Source organism: Silene latifolia, chromosome X, assembly GCF_048544455.1.
Source record: "Silene latifolia isolate original U9 population chromosome X, ASM4854445v1, whole genome shotgun sequence".
Classification (NCBI taxonomy): Eukaryota; Viridiplantae; Streptophyta; class Magnoliopsida; order Caryophyllales; family Caryophyllaceae; genus Silene; species Silene latifolia.
In genome coordinates, this window is record NC_133537.1 from 131,378,951 (window position 1) to 131,406,872 (window position 27,922).

General features: G+C 39.7%; 2 protein-coding genes across 2 annotated transcripts; one reads left to right on the forward strand and one right to left on the reverse strand.

Moving 5' to 3' along the window:
• Positions 1-719: 719 nt before the first annotated feature.
• Positions 720-3,975, forward strand: LOC141623614 (uncharacterized). Its single transcript, XM_074439726.1, has one exon. The coding sequence runs from the start codon at positions 1,015-1,017 to the stop codon at positions 3,685-3,687; it is 2,673 nt and encodes an 890-aa protein (XP_074295827.1). The 5' UTR covers positions 720-1,014; the 3' UTR covers positions 3,688-3,975.
• A 2,145-nt stretch (positions 3,976-6,120) lies between these two features.
• Positions 6,121-26,595, reverse strand: LOC141623615 (uncharacterized). Its single transcript, XM_074439727.1, has 10 exons — positions 26,508-26,595; positions 25,955-26,142; positions 24,202-24,830; positions 9,156-9,224; positions 8,859-9,066; positions 8,344-8,572; positions 7,699-7,820; positions 7,531-7,590; positions 6,713-6,776; positions 6,121-6,575 (listed from the first exon to the last, which is right to left on the reverse strand). The coding sequence occupies exons 6-10, from the start codon at positions 8,567-8,569 to the stop codon at positions 6,373-6,375; spliced, it is 675 nt and encodes a 224-aa protein (XP_074295828.1). The 5' UTR covers positions 8,570-8,572; positions 8,859-9,066; positions 9,156-9,224; positions 24,202-24,830; positions 25,955-26,142; positions 26,508-26,595; the 3' UTR covers positions 6,121-6,372.
• Between the last annotated feature and the right edge of the window lie 1,327 nt (positions 26,596-27,922).

The window sequence follows — 27,922 nt, forward strand, 5'->3', positions numbered from 1 at the left end:
CAAATCCTATTATGACTCCTATGCACATTCAAGCAAAATTTCAACTGTACTTAACAAAAAATTAACAACAAACCCTAAAATGGCCTCCAAAACAACAACACATAAACTAAAATCAAAAGCTAAGGCAAACCCAATGTTTACCTTCAAATTTCAACATATTAGATCAAATTAACTAAACATTCAAGGATAATAAAAAGAAAAACCTAATATTTACCTTTAATCTCGTCTGTTTGCTCAGATTTTGCTTTATTCGGTTATGAAGATGATATGTGTTTCTGATTTTTTTGTTGGATTTTGATATGATGTCTTTTTTAGATTTTGTATTTTTGGATGAAAATGAGCATAGAGAGGTTTTGTTATTAAGCTTTTGTGATAGAAATGAGAAATTGAGAACATAGTAAATGAAATGAGTCTGATTCAATGTCCTCGCCTCCTTGGAATAATAAACAAATATTAATTTTTTTATTCTCCAATGTCACTTCGAAAGACATAATATGACTACTCAATCTTCTACTCAATCCACTTGCACAAATTACCCGCCTCATTTTCTTATTATTTAATATGTATTTGACCCGTCGCAAACTTGGTGTTACAAATGAAAATTTGTGTTATTTGAGGGGTTAAAATGGCAGGTGGCGTATCTCAAATGGATACTACATTAAATAATGTCCAACCTCCCTCTTGTCTAATGGGACCCACACAGCTTAAACGCAGCCTCCTTTCCCTTAATCTTTCCTTTCATTTCTTCCTCCACACAGAAAACTCAATCAAAACCATACAAACACAAACCCCCACCCCTTCCCTTCCCTTTAAAATTTAATGTTATTTAAGAAGTAATATAATAATAATAATAATAATAATAATAATAATAATAATAATAATAATAACAATAATAATAATATATTTATTTCTACAAGGAAAATACTATAGAGAGAGAAGAACATCACATACATAAAAAAGTAGTAATAAAAAATAAAAAAATTCCCCTATTTGTTTCTCTTTCTTAAGATTAAGATGCATAATAATAATAATAATAATAATAATAATAATAATAATTTGCACTTAATTAGAAACCCTAATTCAGTTATGATGTTTTTGGTGGTGATGATTTTTGTGGGTTTATTTGGGTTTCAAGTGAATTGTAAACTCATTTCAGAGAAACAAGTTTTGTTGGATTTTAAGTCTTCAATTTCTGATCCGTCTGGAGTTTTATCAACCTGGGTTTCAGTCAATGATTCCATTTTTGAGCATTGTTCATGGTTAGGTGTCGTTTGCGACCATAAATCTAGGGTTTCAAAGCTCAACATCGTCGGTGGTCCAGGACAAGGTAATGTAGTCTCTAGTAATAGTAAGTTTATTCAAAAAGTTGCTTGCTTTAATGCTACAAACTTACCTCTCTATGGTTTTGGTATTAGGAGAAGTTGTCATGTTACAAATGGTAAATTGATTGGTGCTTTACCTAATGTTGTTGCTAAATTAAGAAATATTAGGGTTTTGTCACTCCCATTTCATCACTTTACTGGTTTTATTCCAAACGAGATCTGGGCTTTGGAGGATTTGGAAGTTCTTGATCTAGAAGGGAATTTGTTCACTGGGTTATTCCCAGTTGAGGTTAATGTAAATGGGCTTAGGAGGTTGCGGGTTTTGAATTTAGGATTGAATAGGATTGGTGGAGAGATTCCGAGTTGGTTGTCGAGGGCTGTGGATATGGAGATGATTAATTTGAGTGGAAATCAGTTGGAGGGGTTGATTCCTGACTTTTTTGGTGGGTTTCCGAGGTTGTGGGGACTTTATTTGTCGTTGAATCGGTTTAAGGGTGAAATACCAGATACGTGGGATAGAAATTGTCGGAATCTAAGATTTCTTGATTTGTCGGGTAATGCATTAAATCGGAGGATACCGGTTAGTTTGGGGAATTGTCGGGAATTAAGGGCACTTTTGTTGTATTCTAACACGTTGCAAGGGAGTATTCCTAGTGAGATTGGCCTACTAAGGAATCTCCATGTGTTGGATGTGTCGAGAAATAGGCTTGGCGGTTACATTCCATCCGAGCTTGGGAATTGTCGGCACCTGTCTGTTCTTGTGTTGTCAAATCTGTACGACCCTTTTATGGTTATTGAGAAATCATTGATTGAATCTGCTCATGGGGAAGGTAATCTCTTCCAAGGTTCGATCCCTGTGAAACTCAAGACACTGCCAAAGCTGACCATTGTTTGGGCACCAGAAACGGGTCTTAACGATGAGATCCCTCTCAGTTGGAAAACTTGTGAATCCTTGAAAATTCTAAAGCAGTCTCTTTGCCCAAACAAACAAACTAGGAAGTTTCTTTCCAAACAAACTAGGGAGTTTCTTAAGAATTGTCGCGTTGGGGGAGTTTGGAGATTTGCTTTTTGTACATGTGAGTCATTGCATTCCTGTATTTCAAAATCTTCTGTGTCAAACAAGGCTTCAGCTGCATATCAGTTCTTCTTCATTGCTAGATCTTGCCAGAGTACCTCTTCTTTGCCCTCAAAAGCAAGGCTGCTTTCCGAATTCAACCCAACCTCAAATGATATGGTCTCATCTTCAAACGGGCAGGACAGTGCTGACGAACTGCCAGCTGCAGAATCTCCTTCTGGGAGTGAGGCTAATTATGGAAACAAATTCAATTCTATAGAGATTGCATCAATTGTATCTGCTTCTGTTATTGTCCTTGTTTTATTGGCCCTTGTCGTCCTTTTTATTTACACACGGAAGTGTGCTCCTAGAGACGGTTCTAGGGTTCAAGTGTATGAAAGAAAGGAGATTAGGGTGTTCACTGACATTGGGGTCCCACTTACATTCCAGAATGTTGTCAGAGCCACCGACTGTTTCAGCTCCGGCAACTGCATTGGCTGTGGAGGCTTTGGGGCCACTTATAAGGCTGAAATATCTCCAAGTGTTACTGTTGCTGTAAAAAGGCTTGCAGTTGGTAGGTTCCATTGCATTCAACAGTTCCATGCTGAGATTAAGACCCTTGGAAGGATTAGGCATCCTAATTTGGTAACGCTAATTGGGTACCATGCCAGTGAAACTGAGATGTTTCTCATTTATAATTACCTTCCTGGGGGTAATTTGGAGAAGTTCATTCAAGAAAGATCAACAAAGTCCATAAAGTGGAAAGGAATCCACAAGATTGCTTTAGATGTAGCCCATGCAATTGCCTACCTGCATGATGAATGCAATCCCAGGGTTATACACAGGGACGTAAAGCCAAGTAACATTTTATTGGACAATGAATACAATGCTTATTTATCCGACTTTGGCTTATCAAGGTTGTTGGAGAATTCGGAAACCCATGCTACGACTGGAGTTGCCGGGACTTTTGGGTATCTTGCCCCGGAGTATGCCATGACATGCCGTGTGTCTGAAAAAGCTGACGTGTATAGCTACGGTGTTGTTCTTCTAGAGTTGATCTCTGACAAGAAAGCACTGGACCCATCGTTTTCCTCACATGGTAATGGGTTCAACATAGTTTCTTGGGCCCACATGCTACTACGACAAGGTCGTGCAAAAGAGGTCTTCACAGCAGGTATCTGGGAGAGTGGCCCACATGACGATCTAGTGGACGTGCTTCACCTGGCTGTAAAGTGCACCGTGGATTCCCTCACAATAAGGCCTACAATGAAGCAAGTAGTCCAACTTTTGAAGCAGTTTCGGCCGCTTTGATATGCATGCTCATTGCAAGTGTGTTTCATTTGTAGTCCTGTGGTGTTGTACCTAGTTTTTGCATCAGCCAATAGGTGCTCAGTGTAGTACAGTATATCTTTCCTTGGTGTATTTTCTGGGTCATTTGTGGAGGAAAGGTAAGTTGTGAATGTCCTAGAATGTAGATATGATAGTCTGTCCAAGGTAAAAGTTATTAGTAGGTCATAATTTTAGAGTGGTGTACCTTGGTTCTTTCAGAATTGAAATGATAACTTGAGATGGATAAATAGTTATAAATTTAGTATTGTATTTAGTGTCTCAACTTTCCAGTGTTTCTAAAGGCAACAGTAGATCTAAAGCTTTGACGTGTGACAAGCTGACAACTTCAATTCCTTCCAAGTTCTAAGATAGTCGTCATGGATGGTCCGGCTGTCTTATTTTCAAGGCAATAATACAGGTTTAATACCAACTTCAGGATTGTGTTTGATCGATTGAAAAGTGTGGGAAGCTGTTTGGTCTTGTTTTCTCCAAGCAGGGATGATAACTGATTCGGCTGATGGGAAAGCGAAACTCAGGCAGCCAATGACGTTAGGGACTAGGGTGGTGAAGCTGACATGGCCCGAATGTTTATTATCGTATATTAGGCATAATCCTTAAATAACTCGATAACAACTATCGGAAAATGACCCTAACCCACACGATTCGACCCAAACTTTTGCAAACATGAAAAGACGTGACCCAAACCACCACAACTAAGTCAAACCTAGCTCTATAGACCTGTCTATTGACCCCTTTGCTAGGTCTATAAATATGACTAGAGTTGTACAACCGCGCGGACAAGCTCTGCCCGACCCAACCTGCACCTCTAGGCCATGAAACTCCCGCCTAGCCAGCTTGGCATGGCCCTTAGGCCGGGCTAGTGCTCAAATTTTTTTCGTCCAGCCCAGTTCCAGCACACACAAAAATAAGAGGCCCTGGCCCGCTATTTAGTGGGCTAGGCTCGAGCTGGAGTAAGCTAGCATGGCACTGGCCCGACCCAGCCCAGTCTCATGTTCGACCTGTGTTGGGGCAATAACCTCCCAGCCCGGCCCCAAGCCAGCCCAACGACATCCTCCGTTAATCATGTAACTACATCAATGAACTAAATAAATTATTCACAAATTGGAGAGTTATTGATGTATGTATGTATCACTACGAAATATTAGATGATAGTATTGTCTTCAGTTATGTACTTATGTAGTTATGTATCACTTGGAGATGGCATATTTGTGCTTTACAATCAGCTAGTCTTGTTTAAGACGGGCGCTATCCGTCTAAAGTTTAAGACGGGTCAAATATCACACCACATGGGTATGTATATAGGACAAACCTTTTACCTTTTCCAATGCATTCTACTTTTGTCTTATTCATCTTACTTGGGTATATTTGACCTGTATTAAGCTTAAGACAGATAGTGCTCTTCTAAAACAAGAATTTGTGATTTACAATTAGAGGGAAAATGTGTACCATTGTTGTCAGAATCCCGATTTGATCCTATGATTCTACGATTTTACGATTCAAAAATGTTTAACCGATCCCGGATCCTACGATTCTATCATGTTTGCAGAATCTTACGATTCTATTTATTTGAAATTTTCAAGAAGTAGGATCATAATACGATCCTTCGATCCGACTCCATAGTAAACATAATAAAATATATTTTTATATAATGACATCGTAAAACCCAAATTTTGTGTAATTTGTAGAAATATATTCACGAAACGATACTAAACTCATTAACTATCAACATTTTGTGTATAAATAAGTGTTTCGAACTTCAATTATATATTTTTACCAAATAAAAAACTATATTTAGTGAATTTGTAGAATCTTACAATTCTACGATCTGATTCTACCGATTCGGTCCTACCCTCCCCATCGATTCAAAGTAGAATCTCGATCCTAACAACATTGATGTGTACAATCCGACTCCTGAATTCCACGGAGAATGGAGCCTCTTGGGTAATGATAAACGGGAGGTCGGAGGGTATAAATCGAAGGAATTGCATTTCCCTCTCAAACTCTCCTGGTTTCTGATGCTGATAATGATAAAGTACGATATTATGAAGCTTCATATTAAGCCAGTAAATTTTCATCAAAGTTGGTTCCCACAGAAAAAATTGAAGTCTCATGAATCAAGATTTAAGAACCTCATTTTCATAAAACAACAATTGCCGCAAAATAATGTTGTCGTGCCCAAGATGGCATAACTCCGTGACCAAACACGGTTCATAGATAAAGTCGGATATTTTGAAGCTTCATGCTAAACCAGTAACGTTTTATCAAAGTTGCTTCCCACAGGAAAAATTAAAAGTATCGTGAATCAGGATTAAAGAACCTCATTTTCATAAAACAACAATCGCCGCAAAATAATGATGTCATCCCAAGATGGCATGAACAAACACCGCCGCAAAATAATGATGTCATCCCAAGATGGCATGAACAAACACCGTTCATAGATAAGCCAAACACACCTAGACACACCCATCTGAAGTATTCCTCCGGAACTTAAATAATCAACTCCCTAGCTAGACTTGAAAGAAATTACTAACAATAACTCTTCTACCTACTTCCGGAGAACGTACTCCGCTGAAGTTTGTCGAAAATGCAAAAAAGAACCTGCCTACTTCCTACAAAAACTATCTTTACTTGGGGTAAAACCCACTTCTACTTGGGGCCTCCCCCTTGACAGGCCCCTCTTCCACCACCGTTCTGGTGAACATATCTATTGCCATTACCTCTTCCATGGGGTGGACCTTCTATACTGCCCTTCCCATAATCGTTTCTTGCATAGCCACGGCCATTGGAATAGTTGCCCCGTCGGTAACCATTATTGCGATAGCCACCACGTCTCGCGGTATAATTATCAACTGAATTTATTTACAGAATAAGAAATTGAGGGAAATACATAAATGTGCTAAATTTCAGTGACAGACACCATTTAGAAAGAAGCAGGACAATTTTCAGACACAACGAATGAATAAAGGTTTAGTATAAGAGTACTTGCCTCGAGCATCCGTTTTTTTCTCCTCAATCTGAACCTCTCTATCACCAATTTGGATTGTCCCCATCTGAACGATAGAAACAAGGATGCTAAATAATTGTTGTGTATAGATTGACAGATTACTAAATTGTTATATATGGAGTATAAGATATGATAAATCCAGTAGAAATAAGCTCAAATATACTCCATATAACTTATGTTTTTTAATTTTATTTTGATAACATGATATTTTATAAAGAGAATCCATATATAAAAAGGACCTGTCTTCTGAAGAGTTGCCAGTCACACATAAGCACAAGGCAACATTCTTCCTATCTAGGCTAACACCTATAAGGTATGGAAGTTTACTGGCCTAATATATAGCGAAATCACCAAGATCATTCGCATATCAAGTCTCAAACTGAGATCACCTTTTAGAATATAGACTAAGATCAGGCTGCATTTGTAGCAAAACAACGGAGATCAGGAGGTGACAGCCGATTCCATGTCTTTTTTTTTGACAACAATAAGCAGATTCCAAGTCAAACATGAAGATGTGTTATGTTACCTCAATATCAGCTTCGTAGACCAAGGCCTAGCCACACCGAGTAAAGTAATTTTTTTATAGAATATCATTCAAGAGTGAGTTATAATGAAGATATGCACAGATTCAAGGTAATGGCTGCAAATAACTCAGCGCAGCTAGCCATCAATGCAATGGATGTTTAAAAGAAACTAGTGACAGTAATATAGACTTCAGGGAACATTTGATTAAAAGGTTAAGTTGCCAGTAACAGGTTTTTGTACGCGAATGTAAAAAAAGAGTAAATTGAAATTCATACTTTAAGTGCATTCTCTTGAGCACTAGCATCCTCGTACTCGACAAAACCAAAAACATAACCCTGACATCAATGAAAGGTAACAGAGTTCTAAATCGGGTATAATGAAAGGTAAAAGAGCCATTAAAACTAAAATTAGATACAGATAATTTTTTACTGTGCAGTGTGTACCTTATTTGATCGCACTTGAATGCCATTCTTCTTTATGCACCCAAACTTTTTGAATTCTTGTTCAACAAGTTTGGGTGTGGCATCGTAAGGCAAGTGTCCAATGTATATGGAATAACCCTTACCTACGAAATGTCCAAAAAAATTGAGATATATATACAAAGTGAATCAAATATCATTAATATAGGCACAAAATTTGATATGAGATAGTCTTACACATGAGATAACCCACTAACTATAGATTTACATGAGAAAATCACAATTATTTTGGCTGGATCTCACATGTGACACTATTTTATATGACACTAAAGGGGAGTTTTGTTCAAATTCAATAAGTCAAAATGGATTGAAATGGAATGAGATACAATGGGGAATGGATTTAGAATCCCATACATATCAATTCTTGTTTGGTTCACTCTAAATTTTTATGGAGGGGGCAATGGAGTTTGAAACTTGACGGGGGAGGTGGGTATGAGATTCCAAGGGGTTGGGGTGGAATTAGAATCCATTATGTTTCTAACTCCATTCCAAAATGCCCCAACCAAATACCGCCTAATTGTAACATAGGATATCTTCTTGGTAACTTCCCATGTAAAGTTTGAATTATACACATAATATAAAATGAAAATGAACGTATGATTGGAGTACCTGCCACATGGCCATTACTACTTGCATGACCATTGCCACTGGCATTGCCATTGTTGCCATTGGCGGCAGAAAAATCAGTAGCAGCAGTAGAAGTAGCTATTGTAGGCAGAGTTGCTGCCTGAGTCTGTTGTCCGGCAGGACGCACAGATTTGGGGGCTATGTTTCGCTTAACAGGTTTAGCAAGTGCGCGGCCCGGTAATACACCAGTACCTTGTTTACCATTCATAAGCTGGAGAGAAGACCCATGAAAACAATAAATTCACTAATTATCAAGTAAAGCGTCAGTCTTATAAACGCAACTCAATTTTCCACAAGAGACACTCTCGTGATAAACTCAAAATGGGGCTGGCAGCGTGGCACAAATTATTAGATAATTATTTCTTTATTTCAAGCTTTAGATATTTAGTGGGTATGTGGGAGATAATTTTAGTTAGATGATCGCACCACATAATAATAATATGAATTGTCTCTCAAAAGTTTCACAGTAAGTTAAATCCCTGCACACATGAACTTACAAGTGACGCATATGACTTCTTAGGAGCATCCACATTGCCATTGGATGACGCCTTCACATCCTGTTGAACAGATCAGTAGAGGACTGAGAAACAACCTCTCCCATAAAAGATGATTTCTGTTGATTTACAGGAACTTCAGCTATTTCTTCTATGTCCTCCACCAAGCCAGTATGGTTCCCAAGAGAATCATCTGGGATTTCAGCCATCTCTGCAAAAAAAGAACACAAAAAAAGATTGTGACGAATTCACAATTAGACTAGGTATTCAATGTAGTTCAGGAAGGCAAATAAAGCTTACCTTGAAGAAGAGCAACGACACTCATGGGAGAGATTGGTGCTGTGGGGGTGGCACGCCTAAAATGTCGCACTAAAAGACGGCCAAATTAACAATTTATATACCACTAAACACACTAATTAGCACTAATTATAAACTAGTACAATAGCAAGCAAGGGATCGAACCCAAGAGAAGGTGGGTTTTGCGAAAGTGAAATTAAAAGGGTAATTAGAACAATTGCAAAGAAGTAACAACAATTAAGTAAAAAGGGGGGGGGGGGGGGGAAGGTGTTTGGTTTGGTTTTAGTTGAATAAAAGCAAGACAAATTCAAACAAAGAACAGAAAGCAAAGTAAACAATCAAGAGTTTAAGATGGAAATTAATCAATATTAAGAGAGACTTAACCCGACTCAAAGTTTGGCACTTTAGTTGACAAAACCCTTCAATCAATCCTTCAATTATATATTATCACCCTATTGTGAAGATAAATCTTCTAAATCTCCTTAATAATGACCAAATGACAAGGAAATCACACTTAATCAAATAACCCAACTTATCAATTCTACCAAGTAGAAATCACATACATTGGACAAATTAATAAGAAGATATGAGCACAAGAGATTCAATAGGGGTAATTAGACACAAAGAAATCACAATTAATGCCCAATTACAAGTTAATCCTTTACTTGCTAATTAAGCCAAGAAGAAATCACATTCATTAGCATAATAACAAGGTGTTGCAAAGATGAGATTACAAGGAAATCACACTTAATAATCTCAACAACAATAAATTAAGGAACTTGATTAATTAAGCAACAAGGAAATCACACTTAATTACTCAATATAAACAAGGATTCCAAAATTCAAACAATAAACACAAAAGGATTAACAATGATAATTAAAATTAAAGAAGGATTAAAGGATCTTACAACCAAAGTTTAAGCCTTGAGTCGGATTAAGATAGGAGATTAGTTCTCCATAATTAGATCTAAAACCCAATTCAAAAGATGAAAATATTCCCAAATTACAACCTTGATTAATTAAAGTGAACAAAAGATCTTCAAAACCTAGAGACAATCATCTATATATAGTCTAGGTATGAAAGGGATTAATGAGCCATAACATGGTGCAAGCCCGTAATCAAAACATGATAAAACACGCTGAAACCCGGATATTTCGATCGTGCGAAATATGGGTCTCCGGAATTTCGACACGGTGCGAGTTCCTCTTTGGACAACATTTTTTCCAAAGGTCATATATCTCTCGTTACTTGGCCAAATGAGGCGTGTGACCTACCGTTGGAAAGCTAAGAACATAAGCTTTCACCTCCACTTGGCCTTGCATCGATACGAGCTCTAGAACTCAAGATATACCCATTTGAAGTCGATCCTTATGCAAACGACGCTTCAAATCTTCAATTGCTTCATCCTTTCACTTCTTCATGTCTTAGCTAGTCTTCTTTCTTGCTTGTAAATGTTTTGTACCACGGTAGACTTCAAGACATGCCTTTGCTTCCGATCATTACTCAAAACTCCATTACTAACCCGGCATTGAGAATATGGTAAATGTGACGTAAATCATGTGAAACCACGTCCCAATGCCGCTTTATTATGCATAAAATAAGCTAAATATATAGTAGAAATACGAGCCTATCAAATACCCCACACTTAAGCCTTTGCTCGTCCCGAGCAAACTATTATAGAACCAATCAATCAACAAAAGGCTCACAAAATGAGTATGGGTAAGCTCAATCGATTCATCCCTCTTCTCTCACACCTCATCCTACTTATATCTCCCTCGTCATTTTACCTCATGGTCACTATTCTAACTCCATATGTTCCTCAATAAGATAAATGACCCAAATCCTCCATTAAGAGTCGCTCTTCACTCACGCGCCCTCCTTATACCTTCCTTTTTCTAAGAGTGTTCCTAAATCCACCAATTCAACCTTCACTTTTCACTCACAACTCATCAACATTTTCCTTATTACCCCCCCCCCCCCCCCCCTTATTACTCCACTTGGTTCAACACAAGGTCGTCATATTCATCATAACATCTCCTAGCTCAACAAGTAGGCAAACTCAAATTCCTCCATATTTCACACAACTCCAATAATTCACAACTCAAATAACCATAACTCAACCACACTATCAATACATAAGACAAGTCAAAGCAATAATCCAACTCCAAACAACAAGTATGTTATGCACTAGTATCAAAATAAGCTTCCAAATCCCCCTCCTAGTCTTGGCACACTACTAGTCTACCCTTCCGGCCTTCTAGAGCTTCACCACTTATGTCACCAACACCAAATGGAAGTAGTCATGTATGTGACTGATTTCAAGGCTTCAAAGAGTCAAAAAGGTTTTTCAATTTTTTTCCTAATTCTCTCATTTTGCCTAAACCGCCCTCTCGGGTTTTCGGTTTAGCTCTTTTCCTCACCTCTACTCTCGTGGCTCGCACTCTTTTCATTTTTGCCGAGTGCCCTTTCGGGTTTTCACTCCGACCTCGGCCACTTTCCCACTTTTGCCTAGGATGCCCTTTCGGGTTTTCATCCTAGCCGGGTTTTTCTTGTCTTTCTTTTTTTTTTTTTTCGTTTTTTTTTTTTTTTTTTTTTTTTTTTGAATTGAAATACGATGCATGAAATGAATATATTACAATATATACATGATATTACCAACACATGTCCACCCCACACTTTGTTTTTCACTTTGTCCCCAAAGTGAACGTGAACATCACAATCAACCTCAATGAAATGACTTGAGGCACCCACTTTCTCTTCAAATTAGAACAAGTTCAACTCCATCTCACAAACTCACTAACTTACACCACCAAACACCCTCGACTCTCGATGATGAGCTCAAACATTCATACCTTACACCTCCTCTTCATCTACTTCACTTGGTATTATCATGGTGTACCAAGCACAAATCATGGGCAAAATGATAACTCAACACACTTCACCATTTTTCCAACAAAACTCTTTCATATTTGAACTTTTGATTGCTTCTTTTTCATTGTTTGATTTGGGGAAGTGAAAGTGGGAATTCTTTTGTAGGTGATTCCACATAATCGAGGTAATGATAGGGAAATAAGGTCTTTAGACAATTAGGCAAAGAAGAATGGTGATGTATGTAGTGATTGTGTAATACTCCGTATTTATAGTCTTGGGGGTACTCTATCGAGTAGCCCTTACTCTGTCGAGTAAGGGCAAGTTGCGCAGATAAATAGTTTCTGACCTGTTGGGCACTCGATCGAGTGGCTGGGGCACTCGATCGAGTAGGGGGGTACTCGATCGAGTACCTTGGGTACTCGATCGAGTGTCCGGTTTATCGGGGGAGTTTTCTCGGGTTTTGTTAATTACGCGATTAAGGTATATAAACATATTCGGCATTGTTCTAAATCACTTTTTACAAAACCTAAAACCTATTTAAGAGAGAAAGCAACTTGTCTTCTTCCTAACCGCGTTCTTGACAATTCCCGGAGTTCAGACGGTCGGTTTGCATCGTAGTTCGTGTCGTTGGATTCCTTGCGTCGAGGGTAAGCTTTTAATGTAATTTATATAATGTTTTGTTAAGATTAGTGAAACCCTAATTTAGGAATTGGGGGTTTTTATGAATAGTAATTGAATAGTAGTATCTATGTGTTGTATGGTAGAAGGAGAGTTCATAGAAGAGGCGTTTTGAGACAGCTGTAGATACCGTCTGCGTGTTGTGCTTTCCAGGTAGGATTTCCTACTCAGTATTAGTCCCATAATGGGATATTGGTGATGTGCTGTAGTTAGTTGATTGATATGATGATTGTAATTGTGATTGTGATTGTGGTTGTGTTTGTTGATGGTTCTCGAGATGCGTTCTCGGCTGAGTGGGGTCACTTGCGGGAGTGATCTCACGCCCTAGTTTCGCCTTCTGTGGAACCCGCCACAGAAGGGATGTGCACATTAATGAGCAGGGTTATCGCTCGTACGATGAGCGGGGCTTAGGTGGGAACGGCCTGCGGTCCCCCATGGCGTGGTGGTCCGGTGGACGATCGGTGATTGAGACGGTTGGTTGGATGTGTGTGTGTGTGGCGTTCGGTATCTGTTTGTCTTATTGTGTTATCTATATTGATTGTGTGATTAGTACTGACCCCGGTGTTGTTTTGTAAACTGCGGTGATCCATTCGGGGATGGTGAGCGGAGATATCGCAGGTATAGAGATGATCTTTGGGATAGCTGGGATGGCCACGACATGACGATAGAGTCTTCCGCTGTAGTCTAGTTTTATTTACATTTCAGTTGAGCTCAGACAGTTTGGAATAATGTATTATACTTTCAGTTTGGTTTCGAGGATTGTACTTATTCATTAAACTATTATAATAAATGTTGTTTCTGTTTTGTCTATTTGATTATCATACCTCGGGCAACCGAGATGGTGATGTCTTCATACCTGAGTGGTCCTGGTAAGGCACTCGGAGTATGGGGGTGTTACAAATGGTATCAGAGAGACGATCCTGAAACCTGTAACCAATGAACTTAATGAACATAGAGAGAGTCAATTAAAAAGAACCCGGGGTAAAAGTTGTAGGAGCTAGTGCAAAGGCTTGGGAGACGTCCTAAAGTCGCGGGGGTCGCCCTACAACTTTGAACCGGTCACGGGGGAAAGTGTTTGTCGAATAGATGTGTGCTTGGTTAACTTGTTATCAAAGTGATGAAATGTGTTGATTGTTTGGTGTTGAAGTAGGAGGTTGAGCATGTGAAAGAAAAGTAGTGTATGGTTGGAATAACATGTTGAGTGTTTACAATGTGGCTTTCATAGCATGATGAATTGATTTTTGCTGATAAATAGAATAAATGCGTAGCATATAATTTATGATATCATGCGGTTTTTATAAAGTTTAGCATGTTAGTATATGACGTAACATGCGGGTAGCCTTTACGTATTGGTGATACTTGATCGAGTGAGACTAACTCGATCGGGTGGGTTTCTGGCGATTTTGAGTCCAGAATCGCGTTTTGGGGCACTCGATCGAGTAGCTAGGGGTACTCGATCGAGTGAAAGGGTCACTCGATCGAGTAGCCTAGATACTCGATCGAGTGGGTTAGAGATCAGAAGGTCTGTTTGGTTCTGGAGTTTGGGTACTCGATCGAGTACATGGGGGCACTCGATCGAGTAGCCCGTTACTCGATCGAGTGGGTTTGGATACTCGATCGAGTAGGTCCTATGCAGCGCGTTATCGTGTTTTGAGGTTTAGTACGCGTGTTTATGTTTATCCCTTTCTTCTATAGCTTCAAGATGCCGCCCAAGAGAAATGCTTTGTACGCGAGAGCTGAGGTTATGACTACGGATGACATCGTTAAGATGTTGGAACACCAGGACGCTCTTACAGAGACCCTGAAGAGAGTGAATGAGGACAAGGATAAGAGTAAGGAGAAGGAGGTTGATCATGCTAAAGTCAGCCTCTATATTGCGAGGTTTAACCCGAAGGAGTACAAGGGAGTTGAGGAGCCTAACCATCTTGATAGTTGGCCGAGGGAGATGGAGAACATACTAGATTTAGTTATTTGTCCGATGAGATGAGAGTGGATCAGCTGCATTTTATCCGAGGGAGGCGGTGGCAAGTGGTGGGATTCGGTGAAGGTGAGTGCTAAGGAGTTGTATACCAACCAAGGGTTACCTGCTATACCTTGGGAGGAGTTTCGTAGGGCTGTGAGGAAGGAGTTTGTGCCGGAACATGTGAGGAGTAAGTTGAGGGAGGAGTTTGATAAGTTTAAGATGACTACTGAGATGTCGTGGTGAGTACTACAGCAGTTCAATGAGAAATCTAGATATCCGAGGACATGGGTTTGAGTGATGAGAATCGGCTTTGAGGTTTGAGAGCGGGCTAACCACGAAAATTATGGATAAGTTACCCGTGGGAGTCCTTGCGATGTAAAGGAAGCGTATGAGAGGGCGGGAGAGCCGAGAGACTAGTGGAGATGGCGCAGAGAGGTCGGGTGGTGAGAAGAGGAAATCGGAAGCGAGGGTGGTGGCCAATCTAACTACAAGAAAGGCAACCACAATCAATCTAAGGGGTTTTCTTCTCGGATCGGGATTTAGTCTTGGGGCTTCCTTTGGGCGAGGCCGAGGGAGTGTGAGTAACACTTTGGGGAGTGACTTGCTTTGGATGTGGTGGCGTAGGCCACAAGAGACATGAGTGCACGAGTGCACCGGGATCTTTCCAGAGACCCGCGCAGAGCTTCGCGAGCAAATGCACCCGGTGGATCATGGCCAAACCGGGGAGGTCAGAGCTACCAGAGTGGAGGCAACCGCAACGGCGGTAATTCATATCAGAAGACACCGATGAACAACAACAACAATCAAGGGTCGGGTGCTAAGCCGACCGCATCGCTAGTAATCTTGTCCAGGGAGGTGGGCGAAGACCGATGGGCAAGTTATTCATGATGGACAAGAAGGCGGTGAGGAAGATGCGCATGTTATCAGGACATTCCTTGTTAATGGTATTCCTACGTTTGTTTTGTTTGATTCGGGGGCTTCTCGGTCGTTTGTGTCTTCGAGTCATGTAAAACAGTTGGGTTTGAGAGTATATGAGTCCGTTAATGAGCAAGTTTTCATACCGTCGGGTGAGTCTCGTACCATGTGGGAGGTTGTTTAGAGATGTATCCTTGATAGTTGGGCAAGTTGACTTCCCTGTAGACTTGCTAGAGTTTCCTTTTAACGGCTTTGAGATGATAGTTGGGATGGATTGGTTAGGAAAGTATAAAGCTAAGATAGACTGTCATCAAAAGAAAGTGTCCTTGAGAGGTCCTAAGGGTGTTAGTGTGTCTTACCGGGGGTTTCTAGTCAGACCCAAAGTTAAGTTGATTTGCAATTGTCACCTTGAAGTCTTATCCGAGGAAGGGATGTCCTTTGATCTTATGCCATGTGAGAGATGACCGGATAGAGAGTCCGATAGTTGATGAGATACCAGTGGTGGGAGAGTTTTCGACGTTTTTCCCGATGAGATTCCGGGGTTACCACCGAGAGAGAGATAGATTTCACCGTTGAATTGAAGCCGGGGACGGGGCCAATCTCTAAGGCACCGTATCGTATGGGTCCTAAGGAGATGGAGGAGCTTAGGAAGCGGTTGGATGATCGATAGAGAAGGGATACATTAGACCAAGTGTATCGCCGTGGGGAGCACCGGTTCTGTTTGTGAAGAAGAAAGATGGAACTTTGAGGTTATGCATAGATTACAGAGAGTTGAACCGTGTGACGATAAAGAATAAGTACCCTTTGCCAAGGATAGATGACCTGTTTGATCAGTTGAGTGGTGCAACGGTCTTTTCTAAGATCGATTTGAGGTCGGGGTACCATCAGGTGAAGATTAGAGATGTGGACATACCGAAGACAGCTTTCACGTCGAGGTATGGCCATTATGAGTATGTGGTGATGCCATTTGGGTTGTCTAATGCGCCGGCAGTGTTTATGGATTTGATGAATAGGATCTTTAGACAGTTCTTGGACCAGTTTGTAGTGGTGTTTATTGATGATATCTTAGTCTATTCTAAGACTAAGGAGGAGCATGAGGAGCATCTGAGGATCGTGTTGCAGACGTTGAGAGATCATGAGTTGTATGCTAAAGTGTCCAAGTGTGAGTTCGGTTAGAGAAAGTGGCTTTTCTGGGGCATGTGATATCTAAAGATGGGGTAGTCAGAGATCCACAAGCGAAGATTGAGGCAAAGTGACAAAGTGGGAAGCACCAAAGAATGTTCTTTGAGGTTAGGAGTTTCTTGGGTTTAGCTGGATACTACAGACGGTTCGTGAAAGATTTCTCCAAGATAGCTAGACCGATGACAGCGTTGATGAGGAAAGAGAACAGGTTTCGTTGGGATGAGAGTTGTGAGACGGCGTTCCAAACATTAAAGGAGCGTCGACCACGGCTCCCTGTCTTAGCATTGCCTGAAGGGAGCGAGAATTTTGAGGTTTATACCGATGCTTCGAAGAATGGGTTAGGTTGTGTGTTGATGCAGAATGGTAAAGTGATTGCCTATGCTTCTAGACAGTTGAAGCCTTATGAGGAGAATTACCCTACTCATGATCTGGAGTTGGGTGCGGTGGTGTTTGCTCTCAAGATTTGGAGACATTACCTTTATGGAGCAATCTTTAAGGTATTTTCTGATCACAAGAGTCTCAAGTACATCTTCACTCAAAAGGAGTTGAACATGAGACAGAGGAGGTGGATGGAGTTGATTGGCGATTATGACATGGAAATCATCTACCATGAAGGGAAGGCCAATGTTGTTGCTGATGCTTTGAGTAGGAAGAGTGTACATTCCTTGTGTACAGCTCTATCTTTGATGAGGTTGAGGGATGAGGTAGCGAGTTTTGGGATTCATATGATGCAGAAAGGAGATGCCATGGGTGATATGACAGTACATATGGAGTTTTATGATGACATTCGAGGTAAACAGGCTTTGGATCCTAAGATAGTTGAGTGGAGAGCGGGAGTAGAGAAAGGGACAGTGTCCCGATTTTCCGTTCATACAGATGGTAGTTTGAGGTTTGATGGTAGGTGGTGTGTTCCTAATGATGAGGAGTTGAAAAGGACTATCATGACGAAGCGCATTGTGCACACCATATTCGGTTCATCCGGTGGAGACAAGTTATACAAAGATTTGAAGAAAACGTTTTGGTGGCCTGGGATGAAGAAAGAGACAGCTGAGTTTGTGTCCCGTTGTTTGACATGCCAGAGAGTTAAAGGGGAACAGAGAAGACCACAAGGTAAGATTCAGTCTTTAGAGGTGCCTGAGTGGAAGTGGGAATCCATTTCCAAGGATTTTATTGTGGGTTTGCCAAAGAGTCAGCAAGGTAACAACATGATTTGGGTGATAGTGGATCGCTTGACCAAGTCAGCTCACTTTGTTCCAATGAAAGATACATGGACTAAGGCACAATTGGCTATGGCCTATCGAAAGAACGTGCTTAAGTTACATGGAGTCCCTAAGGACATAGTGTCTGACAGAGATGCGAGGTTTATATCGAGGTTTTGGAAGGAGTTGCAGGAATCGTTGGGAACAACTTTGAAGATGAGTACAAAGATTTCATCCCGCGATGAGATGGGCAGATCGAGAGAACAATCAAGACTCTTGAGGATATCTGCGAGCTTGTGTGATGGATTTTGGTGGTAGCGGGAGCAGAGGTTGGACTTGATAGAGTTTTCTTACAATAACAGCTATCACACTAGTATTGGTATGGCACCGTTTGAGGCTTTGTATGGGAGGAGATGTAGGAGTCCAATCTGTTGGGACGATAGTGCTGAGGCAGTGGTTTTAGGACCAGAGATGGTGCATGAGATGGTTGAACAGATTAAGATGATCAGGGAAAGGATGAGAGCAGCTCAGGATCGACAGAAGAGTTATGCAGATCTACATCGCCGGGATATAGAGTTTCAGGTTGGGGATAAGGTTCTTCTGAAAGTGTCTCCTATGCGCGGAGTTATGAGATTTGGGAAGAAAGGCAAGCTAAGTCAGAAGTTTATAGGGCCGTATGAGATCTTAGAGCGAGTTGGAGAGGTTGCTTATCGTTTGGCTTTACCGGCTGCTTTGGAGAGAGTGCATAATGTGTTTCATGTATCGCAGCTGCGGAAGTATGTGAGTGACCCGTCACATGTGTTAGAGGCAGAGAGTTTGGAGCTAGATGAGTCCCTATCATATCTTGAGGTACCCAAGCAGATCCTAGACCGAAAAGTTAGAAAGACTAGGAGTGGTGAGACGGTTTTACTTAAGATCCTGTGGTCTAACCACGAGACCGAGGAAGCTACATGGGAGGCCGAGGACATCATGAAAGAGCGTTACCCTTTCCTTTTTGAGCAGGTATGTATGGTTACGGGGACGTAACCTTGTTTCTTTTAGGGGGGGTAGGAGATGATCGCGAGAGTTTTTAAGAGTTTTATACACCTTTTATATGTTGCGTCGGGATGTTTGCCTTGGGTTTGTATCATGTTTTGTTTGGCTTTTGAGTCGGGAAGGTTGAGGGAGTACCTTTGTTTTTGTAGTGGTTTGAACTTCGGGGACGAAGTTCTTTTTAAGGAGGGAAGACTGTAATACTCCGTATTTATAGTCTTGGGGTACTCTATCGAGTAGCCCTTACTCTGTCGAGTAAGGGCAAGTTGCGCAGATAAATAGTTTCGACTGTTGGGCACTCGATCGAGTGGTGGGGCACTCGATCGAGTAGGGTACTCGATCGAGTACCTGGGTACTCGATCGAGTGTCCAGGGTTTATCGGGGAGTTTTCTCGGGTTTTGTTAATTACGCGATTAAGGTATATAAACATATTCGGCATTGTTCTAAATCACTTTTTACAAAACCTAAAACCTGTTTAAGAGAGAAAGCAACTTGTCTTCTTCCTAATCGCGTTCTTGACAATTCCTGAGTTCGACGGTCGGTTTGCATCGTAGTTCGTGTCGTTGGATTCCTTGCGTCGAGGGTAAGCTTTTAATGTAATTTATATAATGTTTTGTTAAGATTAGTGAAACCCTAATTTAGGAATTGGGGGTTTTATGAATAGTAATTGAATAGTAGTATCTATGTGTTGTATGGTAGGAGGAGAGTTCATAGAAGAGGCGTTTTGAGACAAATTGTAGATACCGTCTGCGTGTTGTGCTTTCCAGGTAGGATTTCCTACTCAGTATTAGTCCCATAATGGGATATTGGTGATGTGCTGTAGTTAGTTGATTGATATGATGATTGTAATTGTGATTGTGATTGTGGTTGTGTTTGTTGATGGTTCTCGAGATGCGTTCTACCGAGTGGGGTCACTTGCGGGAGTGATCTCACGCCCTAGTTTCGCCTTCTGTGGAACCCGCCACAGAAGGGATGTGCACATTAATGAGCAGGGTTATCGCTCGTACGATGAGCGGGGCTTAGGTGGGAACGGCTGCGGTCCCCCACCGGCGTGGTCGGGTCCAGGTGGACGTCGGTGATTGAGACGGTTGGTTGGATGTGTGTGTGTGTGGCGGTTCATTTTGTCTGTTTGTCTTATTGTGTTATCTATATTGATTGTGTGATTAGTATCGACCCGGTGTTGTTTTGTAAACTGCGGTGATCCATTCGGGGATGGTGAGCAGATATCGAGCAGGTATAGAGATGATATGGGATAGCCTGGGATGGCCACGACATGACGATAGAGTCTTCCATTTGTAGTCTAGTTTTATTTACATTTGATTGAGCTCAGACAGTTTGGAATAATGTATTATACTTTCAGTTTGGTTTCGAGGATTGTACTTATTCATTAAACTATTATAATAAATGTTGTTTCTGTTTTGTCTATTTGATTATCATACCTCGGGCAACCGAGATGGTGATGTCTTCATACCTGAGTGGTCCTGGTAAGGCACTCGGAGTATGGGGGTGTTACAGATTGTGTCAAAAAAATGAGATTGGGAATAATGAGGCACAAGGGTTGCTTGAATAGGCTTGATAAGGAGCATTGGTGGAATTGTCAAGCATGATACTTTTTACTCTCAAGCAAGGACTTATCAAAACATTTTAATAAATCACTTGCACCATTTCACAAACACCTTGTGTGCACTACTCAAATAGTTGAGTTTTACACACAAGTACAAATACTAGTAGGAAAAAAAACTAATAAAAGCATTAAAGAAGGAGTATGGGTTGCCTCCCGTAAAGCGCTTTTGGTTTCCGTCGTTTGCTCGACGCCTTTTCAAGCTTCATCTTCTATCAATGGTCAAGAGCGGAGCAATTCAATGCTCTTAGTAACCTATCAAACATGTTAGCCCACAAACAAGAGAAGTGACAATAATAGTAGAAAGTCAAGGCATACCAAGCATTCACGATGAGAACATATGCATATGACAAGTGATTCATTGAAGAATGTTCGAAAAACAATTCAATGTCACGATAAGACTCCTTAAAAGAAGGGTTAGACTTGGTAAAAACCAAGTAAGAGTGAAAAGACACAAGAGATTCTTTAGGAACTAGAATGGGTGGCTCTTCCATGTAAACTAGGGGAGGTTCTTCTTTGTGTGGCAAAAATTCAACAATCATCAAGTTCTCTACCCTCTTAACATTCTCTTTAAAATTCATACTCTCTAACTTCTTAGCCAAAGAAGGATCACAATCAACATCCTCAAGAACCACAACATTCTCGTTTTCTTCCAATTCCTCCATGGGTAGATTTGCCTCCAAATCTTGTAAGGTTGTCTCTAAATCACAAGACAAAACATACCCCAAATCTTCTCCAACCATTCCATTAGTTAAGTCAACATCCAAAGTGTCACCTCCACACAATTCATAAATGGTTTGAACAATAGGTTCAAATATCTCAAGAAAACATAGAGAAGAAGTCTCGAGAGGGTATTTTATTGCCTCATATATGTTGTGTTTGAACATTTGACCCTCAAACTCCATGGTAAGACACCCACTAGACACATCTATCTTAGTGTTGGAGGTTTTCATGAAAGGTCTTCCCAACAAGATTAGTGTTGAGCCTTTTTCGGGCTCCATGTCAATCACATAAAAGTCGGCGGGAAACATCATGTCACCCACCTTGACCAAAACATCCTCAATGATACCTTTGGGGTAGATGTTGGACCTATCGGCCAATGAAATGACTACATGAGTCGATTTCAATGGCCCCAACTTGAGAGACTCATAAAGGTAATTAGGCAAAACATTAATAGATGCACCTAAATCAAGCATAGCATGTTGACAATCCAAGTCACCAATTTTGCAAGGAATTGTGAACAGGCCCGGATCACTACATTTTCGTGGCAAACGTTTTTGAAACATAGCCGACACATGTTCACTAGCCCTTACCTTTTTCATACTTTTTGCCTTATTGGTCCTCTTAGTAGTGCACAACTCTTTCAAAAATTTTGCATGCTTGGGCACACTACTAAGAAGATCAAGAAGAGGAATGTTTACCTCCACTTTACGAAAGATATCGTAAAGGCTTGAAGTTTTCTTGTCAATTATCCTTGTATCATTCAAAGCACTTGGAAGTGGAGCTTGTGGCTCATATTCCGGAAGAGGTTCATTGATCCTCACTTGTTTGGGTGTAGATGTTTCTCCATGTTCTACCACCACTTCAATTTCATCTTCAATCACATCTTCCACTTCATGAACAATAGGAGGTGGTCTTGATTTCTTAGGAGCCTTGGGTGCCTCTACCAATTCTCTACCATTCCTCAATGAGACCGCTTTTGCTTGTTCTTTGGTGGGTGGAGGAATTGTGTGAGAAGGTAGGCTCCCTCCTTGTGTGGTTTGAGAATTGAGGGTGTTGAGAATTTGACCAACTTGGGTCTCAAGGTTAACAAACCTAGAGTTGGTGAGCCGATTTTGTTGAAGCACGGCGGTTTGGAATTCCTTGGTATTATTTAGCAAGATTTGGCTTTCTTTTTGCATTGTCACTTGATTCATAGCAAGTGTTTTCATTATGTCTTCTAAAGATGATGAAGTTTTAGGAGGGGGTTGTTGAGAGTTTTGAAACTCCCATTGATAAGTTTCATTAGCCAAGTATAGAAAAAATTCCCACTTCTCTTCATAGCTAAACATATATCTAAATTTCCCCTCACTCAAATGATAAACATGTAACACCGTTTCATCATTCAAACCATTAAACACCACATGACATAACTCCCAAGTTCGATATGGGTATCGACATCTAGAGACATACTCACTCAACCTATCAAAATACTTGTAAAATGGTTCATCCTTAAATTGAGGAAAATCAAGAGAAGCCATTAAAACAAACAAGAGAGCAATAGAAACTAGTTAAACTAATCCTAATATTTACAAAAACACACAACTACTCTAAAAACACCAACAAAAACACTAGCAAAACCGTTACCTTCCCCGGCAACGGCGCCAAAATTTGGCACGCCTAAAATGTCGCACTAAAAGACGGTCAAATTAAAAATTTATATACCACTAAACACACTAATTAGCACTAATTATAAACTAGTACAATAGCAAGCAAGGGATCGAACCCAAGAGAAGGTGGGTTTTGCGAAAGTGAAATTAAAAGGGTAATTAGAACAATTGCAAAGAAGTAACAACAATTAAGTAAAAAGGGGGGGGGGGGGGGGGTTGGTTTGGTTTTAATTGTAACAAAAGCAAGACAAATTCAAACAAGAGTGTAAAGCAAGTAAACAATCAAGAGTTTAAGATGGAAATTAATCAATATTAAGAGAGACTTAACCCGACTCAAAGTTTGGCACTTTAGTTGACAAAACCCTTCAATCAATCCTTCAATTATATATTATCACGCTATTGTGAAGATAAATCTTCTAAATCTCCTTAATAATGGCCAAATGACAAGGAAATCACACTTAATCAAATAACCCAACTTATCAATTCTACCAAGTAGAAATCACATACATTGGACAAATTAATAAGAAGATATGAGCACAAGAGATTCAATAGGGGTAATTAGACACAATGAAATCACAATTAATGCCCAATTACAAGTTAATCCTTTACTTGCTAATTAAGCCAAGAAGAAATCACATTCATTAGCATAATAACAAGGTGTTGCAAAGATGAGATTACAAGGAAATCACACTTAATAATCTCAACAACAATAAATTAAGGAACTTGATTAATTAAGCAACAAGGAAATCACACTTAATTACTCAATATAAACAAGGATTCCAAAATTCAAACAATAAACACAAAAGGATTAACAATGATAATTAAAATTAAAGAAGGATTAAAGGATCTTACAACCAAAGTTTAAGCCTTGAGTCGGATTAAGATAGGAGATTAGTTCTCCATAATTAGATCTAAAACCCAATTCAAAAGATGAAAATATTCCCAAATTACAACCTTGATTAATTAAAGTGAACAAAAGATCTTCAAAACCTAGAGACAATCATCTATATATAGTCTAGGTATGAAAGGGATTAATGGGCCATAACATGGTGCAAGCCCGTAATCAAAACATGATAAAACACGCTGAAACCCAGATATTTCGCATCGTGCGAAATATGGGTCCTGGAATTTCGCACGGTGCGAGTTCCCTGCTGGACAGCATTTTTTCCAAAGGTTATATCTCTCTCGTTACTTGGCCAAATGAGGCGTGTGACCTACCGTTGGAAAGCTAAGAACATAAGCTTTCACCTCCACTTGGCCTTGCATCGATACGAGCTCTAGAACTCAAGATATACCCATTTGAAGTCGATCCTTATGCAAACGACGCTTCAAATCTTCAATTGCTTCATCCTTTCACTTCTTCATGTCTTAGCTAGTCTTCTTTCTTGCTTGTAAATGTTTTGTACCACGGTAGACTTCAAGACATGCCTTTGCTTCCGATCATTACTCAAAACTCCATTACTAACCCGACATTGAGAATATGGTAAATGTGACGTAAATCATGTGAAACCACGTCCCAATGCCGCTTTATTATGCATAAAATAAGCTAAATATATAGTAGAAATACGAGCCTATCAGGGGGCAATTTTGTTACAGTGCTGTTCCACCGAATCCTTGACAGGGATTTCGTCAACAAACCTGAAAGTATAATTACGTACAAAGTAGCCACTGTCTTGAGGAGCTAAAAAGAATGACTCAGTGAACTTCCTTCTCACGCCATCCTGTCCAGTTAAGCAACCGGTCACTAGGACAGTTACCGCATTTGTATAAGAAGCTTGCGTGTCTGCTGTCAGTATCTCAACATTGTAATTTGCGCATTCTAATGAGTGTATTAGGTCCTTGATCTTCTGCATGAAGACAAATGAATTCTAGTACTCAACAAATCCACAAAAAGTAAACATGGGAACAACGTTATCACGTAAAAAAAATCATTTTGGTTCTATATTTCTATGATAGAACATTCCAAAGACAAGCATGGATCGGACTATAGCTCATATTAAAACATGAAGACAACTGATTTGACCAGGTGAGATAGATGCAGAGTAGGCGCTCGATTAAATAGAGTAAGACAGCAGCCTAGGCTGTTTAAAACTGCATAAGTCTTATATGAGACAAAATATTTATTTTATTCCACATATGAATATGGGGTCTATAGTTTGGTCAACACATGTAAGTTTGTTTCACGTAAGGTTTTGTGTTAAAGCTACTGATAGTTTAATACCATGTATTTATCGTCAAGAAGAAGCCTTTACTCCATTCATGATCATACAAGTTCAGAAACAAAACATGATGGGGCACATCACATTTGTCCATGATGGGCCACGCTACAGAGCAGGCCCTATACATAATAAGTCCAATAGGTTAGGGATATCAGGACAAACGGTCTACCCAGACCGTAGAGGGCGGCTGTCGACTGCCCATAGTTGAATAAGAGAAGAGCAATGATCGGCCACCGAACAACCCCAGCCGGCTGACATCACCTACGCACGTGACAAGCCTTTACTTGACAAATGTGATGCGCACTCAATAAATACTTCACGTGTAGACCTTTATAAGGTAGATTCAATTCACATATTTTCTACACTTTCTATATTGAAAAATAATCCCAAAAGGATTCTTACTATTCTTGAGCAAGCCACTTACTTTAGGGCTTCTTAGAAACACACTGTTGAGACCAAGTTTGTTGCGTTTATCCAGGCATAGTTGACCAATTAAAATCAATTCTAGTTGATGTCCAAAATGATCGAGGAGTCAGGTGATTGCGTCATAAGTGAAAACATATTCACATTACTAATCAAATCAAATAATATCTTAAAACTGTCAAAAAAATGTTCAAGCCTAACCTACAACATGTCGGCGATTGATCTTGACACTAAAACGCACATTTCAAATTTATTAAGTCATGTGAATGCAATGCTCGTAGTACAAAGCTATAAAACAATCCGCAATATGTCTGTCATCAAAGACTTACATCCATGGATGTAGCAGTCACCAGTTGGCCAGTGGGATCAGAGCGGCTCATCGTACTCTGATCATTATAAAATCGATAGACGAGCTCGGGTGAATGGTGCAATATATGGTAAAACTGAGACACAAAGGCATGTCCTACCACTTCAGCACTGATCTCTGGAGAAATGGCATCTGCTTGAGTTGCCATCTCTGACACAATTGAATGTAAGAGTTTTGAATTAATGCTCGTGTAAAACCGCCTTAAACAAGTATTACTGAATTAACATGGGAAAAGCGAAAAACTCCAGATCCAAACCCTAAACACAATATTTTTAAGAGGGCTAACAACAAGGAAAAGCGAGAAATAGATCAAAATTTAAACATTACATTGACGGATACATAAAAATAAATCCATTAATAAAAAAAAATCAGGGCTTTTACAGTGACAAAAAAAACTGCCAATTAATTTTAACAGTCCAATGATATATATTTAAAATAGAGTAGACGAAGTAAATATGAGAAAAACATATTGAGTGTATATAATAAAAAAAATATAAGAAGAAAGGAGACGCTACCTTCACCAGATGAATGAGAGAAAGGGAGAGGAGATGGAAGGGAGGACACAGAGTGGCGGCGGCCAAGGGTACTTGTGGAAAAGACAACGACAGTGATCGAGGTGATAGATTTTACAGTTAGTCTTGCTAAAGACGGGTCGGAGCAAGTGACGGGTAATGTCACTCACAAAATGGATAGGAGGAACAAGGTGGGGCACTCTCATGTGCTTCCCCCTCTCCTCTATTTGGGTCATTTGTGAGAGAAAATGGTATCCGTCACTCCAAAGTGACGGATACGTGCCGTCTTCAATGAGATTTTGTGTAGATTTTATGCACCCCTGCAAATGCATGGGGCAGTGTTGGTATTTCATGTTATAAAATATTATAGTATAATATTATATGGATGTCCATATCTTAGAATATTCTAGACTGTATTATCTTATGAAAACTCTACCCTCATTGTATGTGTATATATACCCCTCATAATGGAATAATATACAGTTTGTCTCTCTTCTATACTCTCTAGCTTCTCTCTACCCTTTATTAATAGTCTTACTTTGTTCATACTTCATATATTATTAAGATCTGATAATCAGGAGGTTCATATAAGATCTTATTATTTTATTACGCTAACTAAGGTATGTTTCCGTTATACTTGTAATTATGTTATATGATCTAATTAAAGCATACGCAACTACCGTGATCTTCTTAAATTGCTAAAACATGTTCATGCATATTGGTATGCTCATTGGTTTAATTCGTAATATGTAATTTGATCAAGCCTAATGGATAATAACGAACAGGAAGAGAGTTTTAATAACATAGCAATTGCTTCTTGATCAAACCCAATTGAAACCGTGTTATCTAGTTTAAGCAAAGAGGACTTCAATTTTTGCGGCTATAATTCCCTTATTGTTATGTTGATGAAAGTATTGCGTATTTGATAAATCAATGAGTGCATCTATCCTATGGAGTAAGTCACTAAAGTCACGAACCCATGAAAACTGCTTTTCATCTATGCATTTGTTCACTGTGTATGTGCAATCATTGTTTGATTACCGATTAAAAATCACGGTTGTTGATGAATTCGATAAAAGGTAACATGTTTTTAGACTAAATTTTGAACAGTTTTCCCGGTTGCCTTTAATCATATACAAATAAATTGAGAATATATATTACAGATTTTTGTTGTTTCCGGATTACCGAACTCCGAAATTTATTATGACATGCATGTCCATGAATTACTTGCTCTTAAGCAAATTTATTAAGAATTCATCAGGTTGACAAATCGACATAATGATATGTTCTGCCCAACTTTTGCTATAATGTGAAATATAGAATTGATTGATGATGATTATTGGATTTTGTGTTTTGAAGTGTGGCAATTTTCTTATAGTAACACGCGCTCGTGTATGGATTTTATGCATGCCCCTACC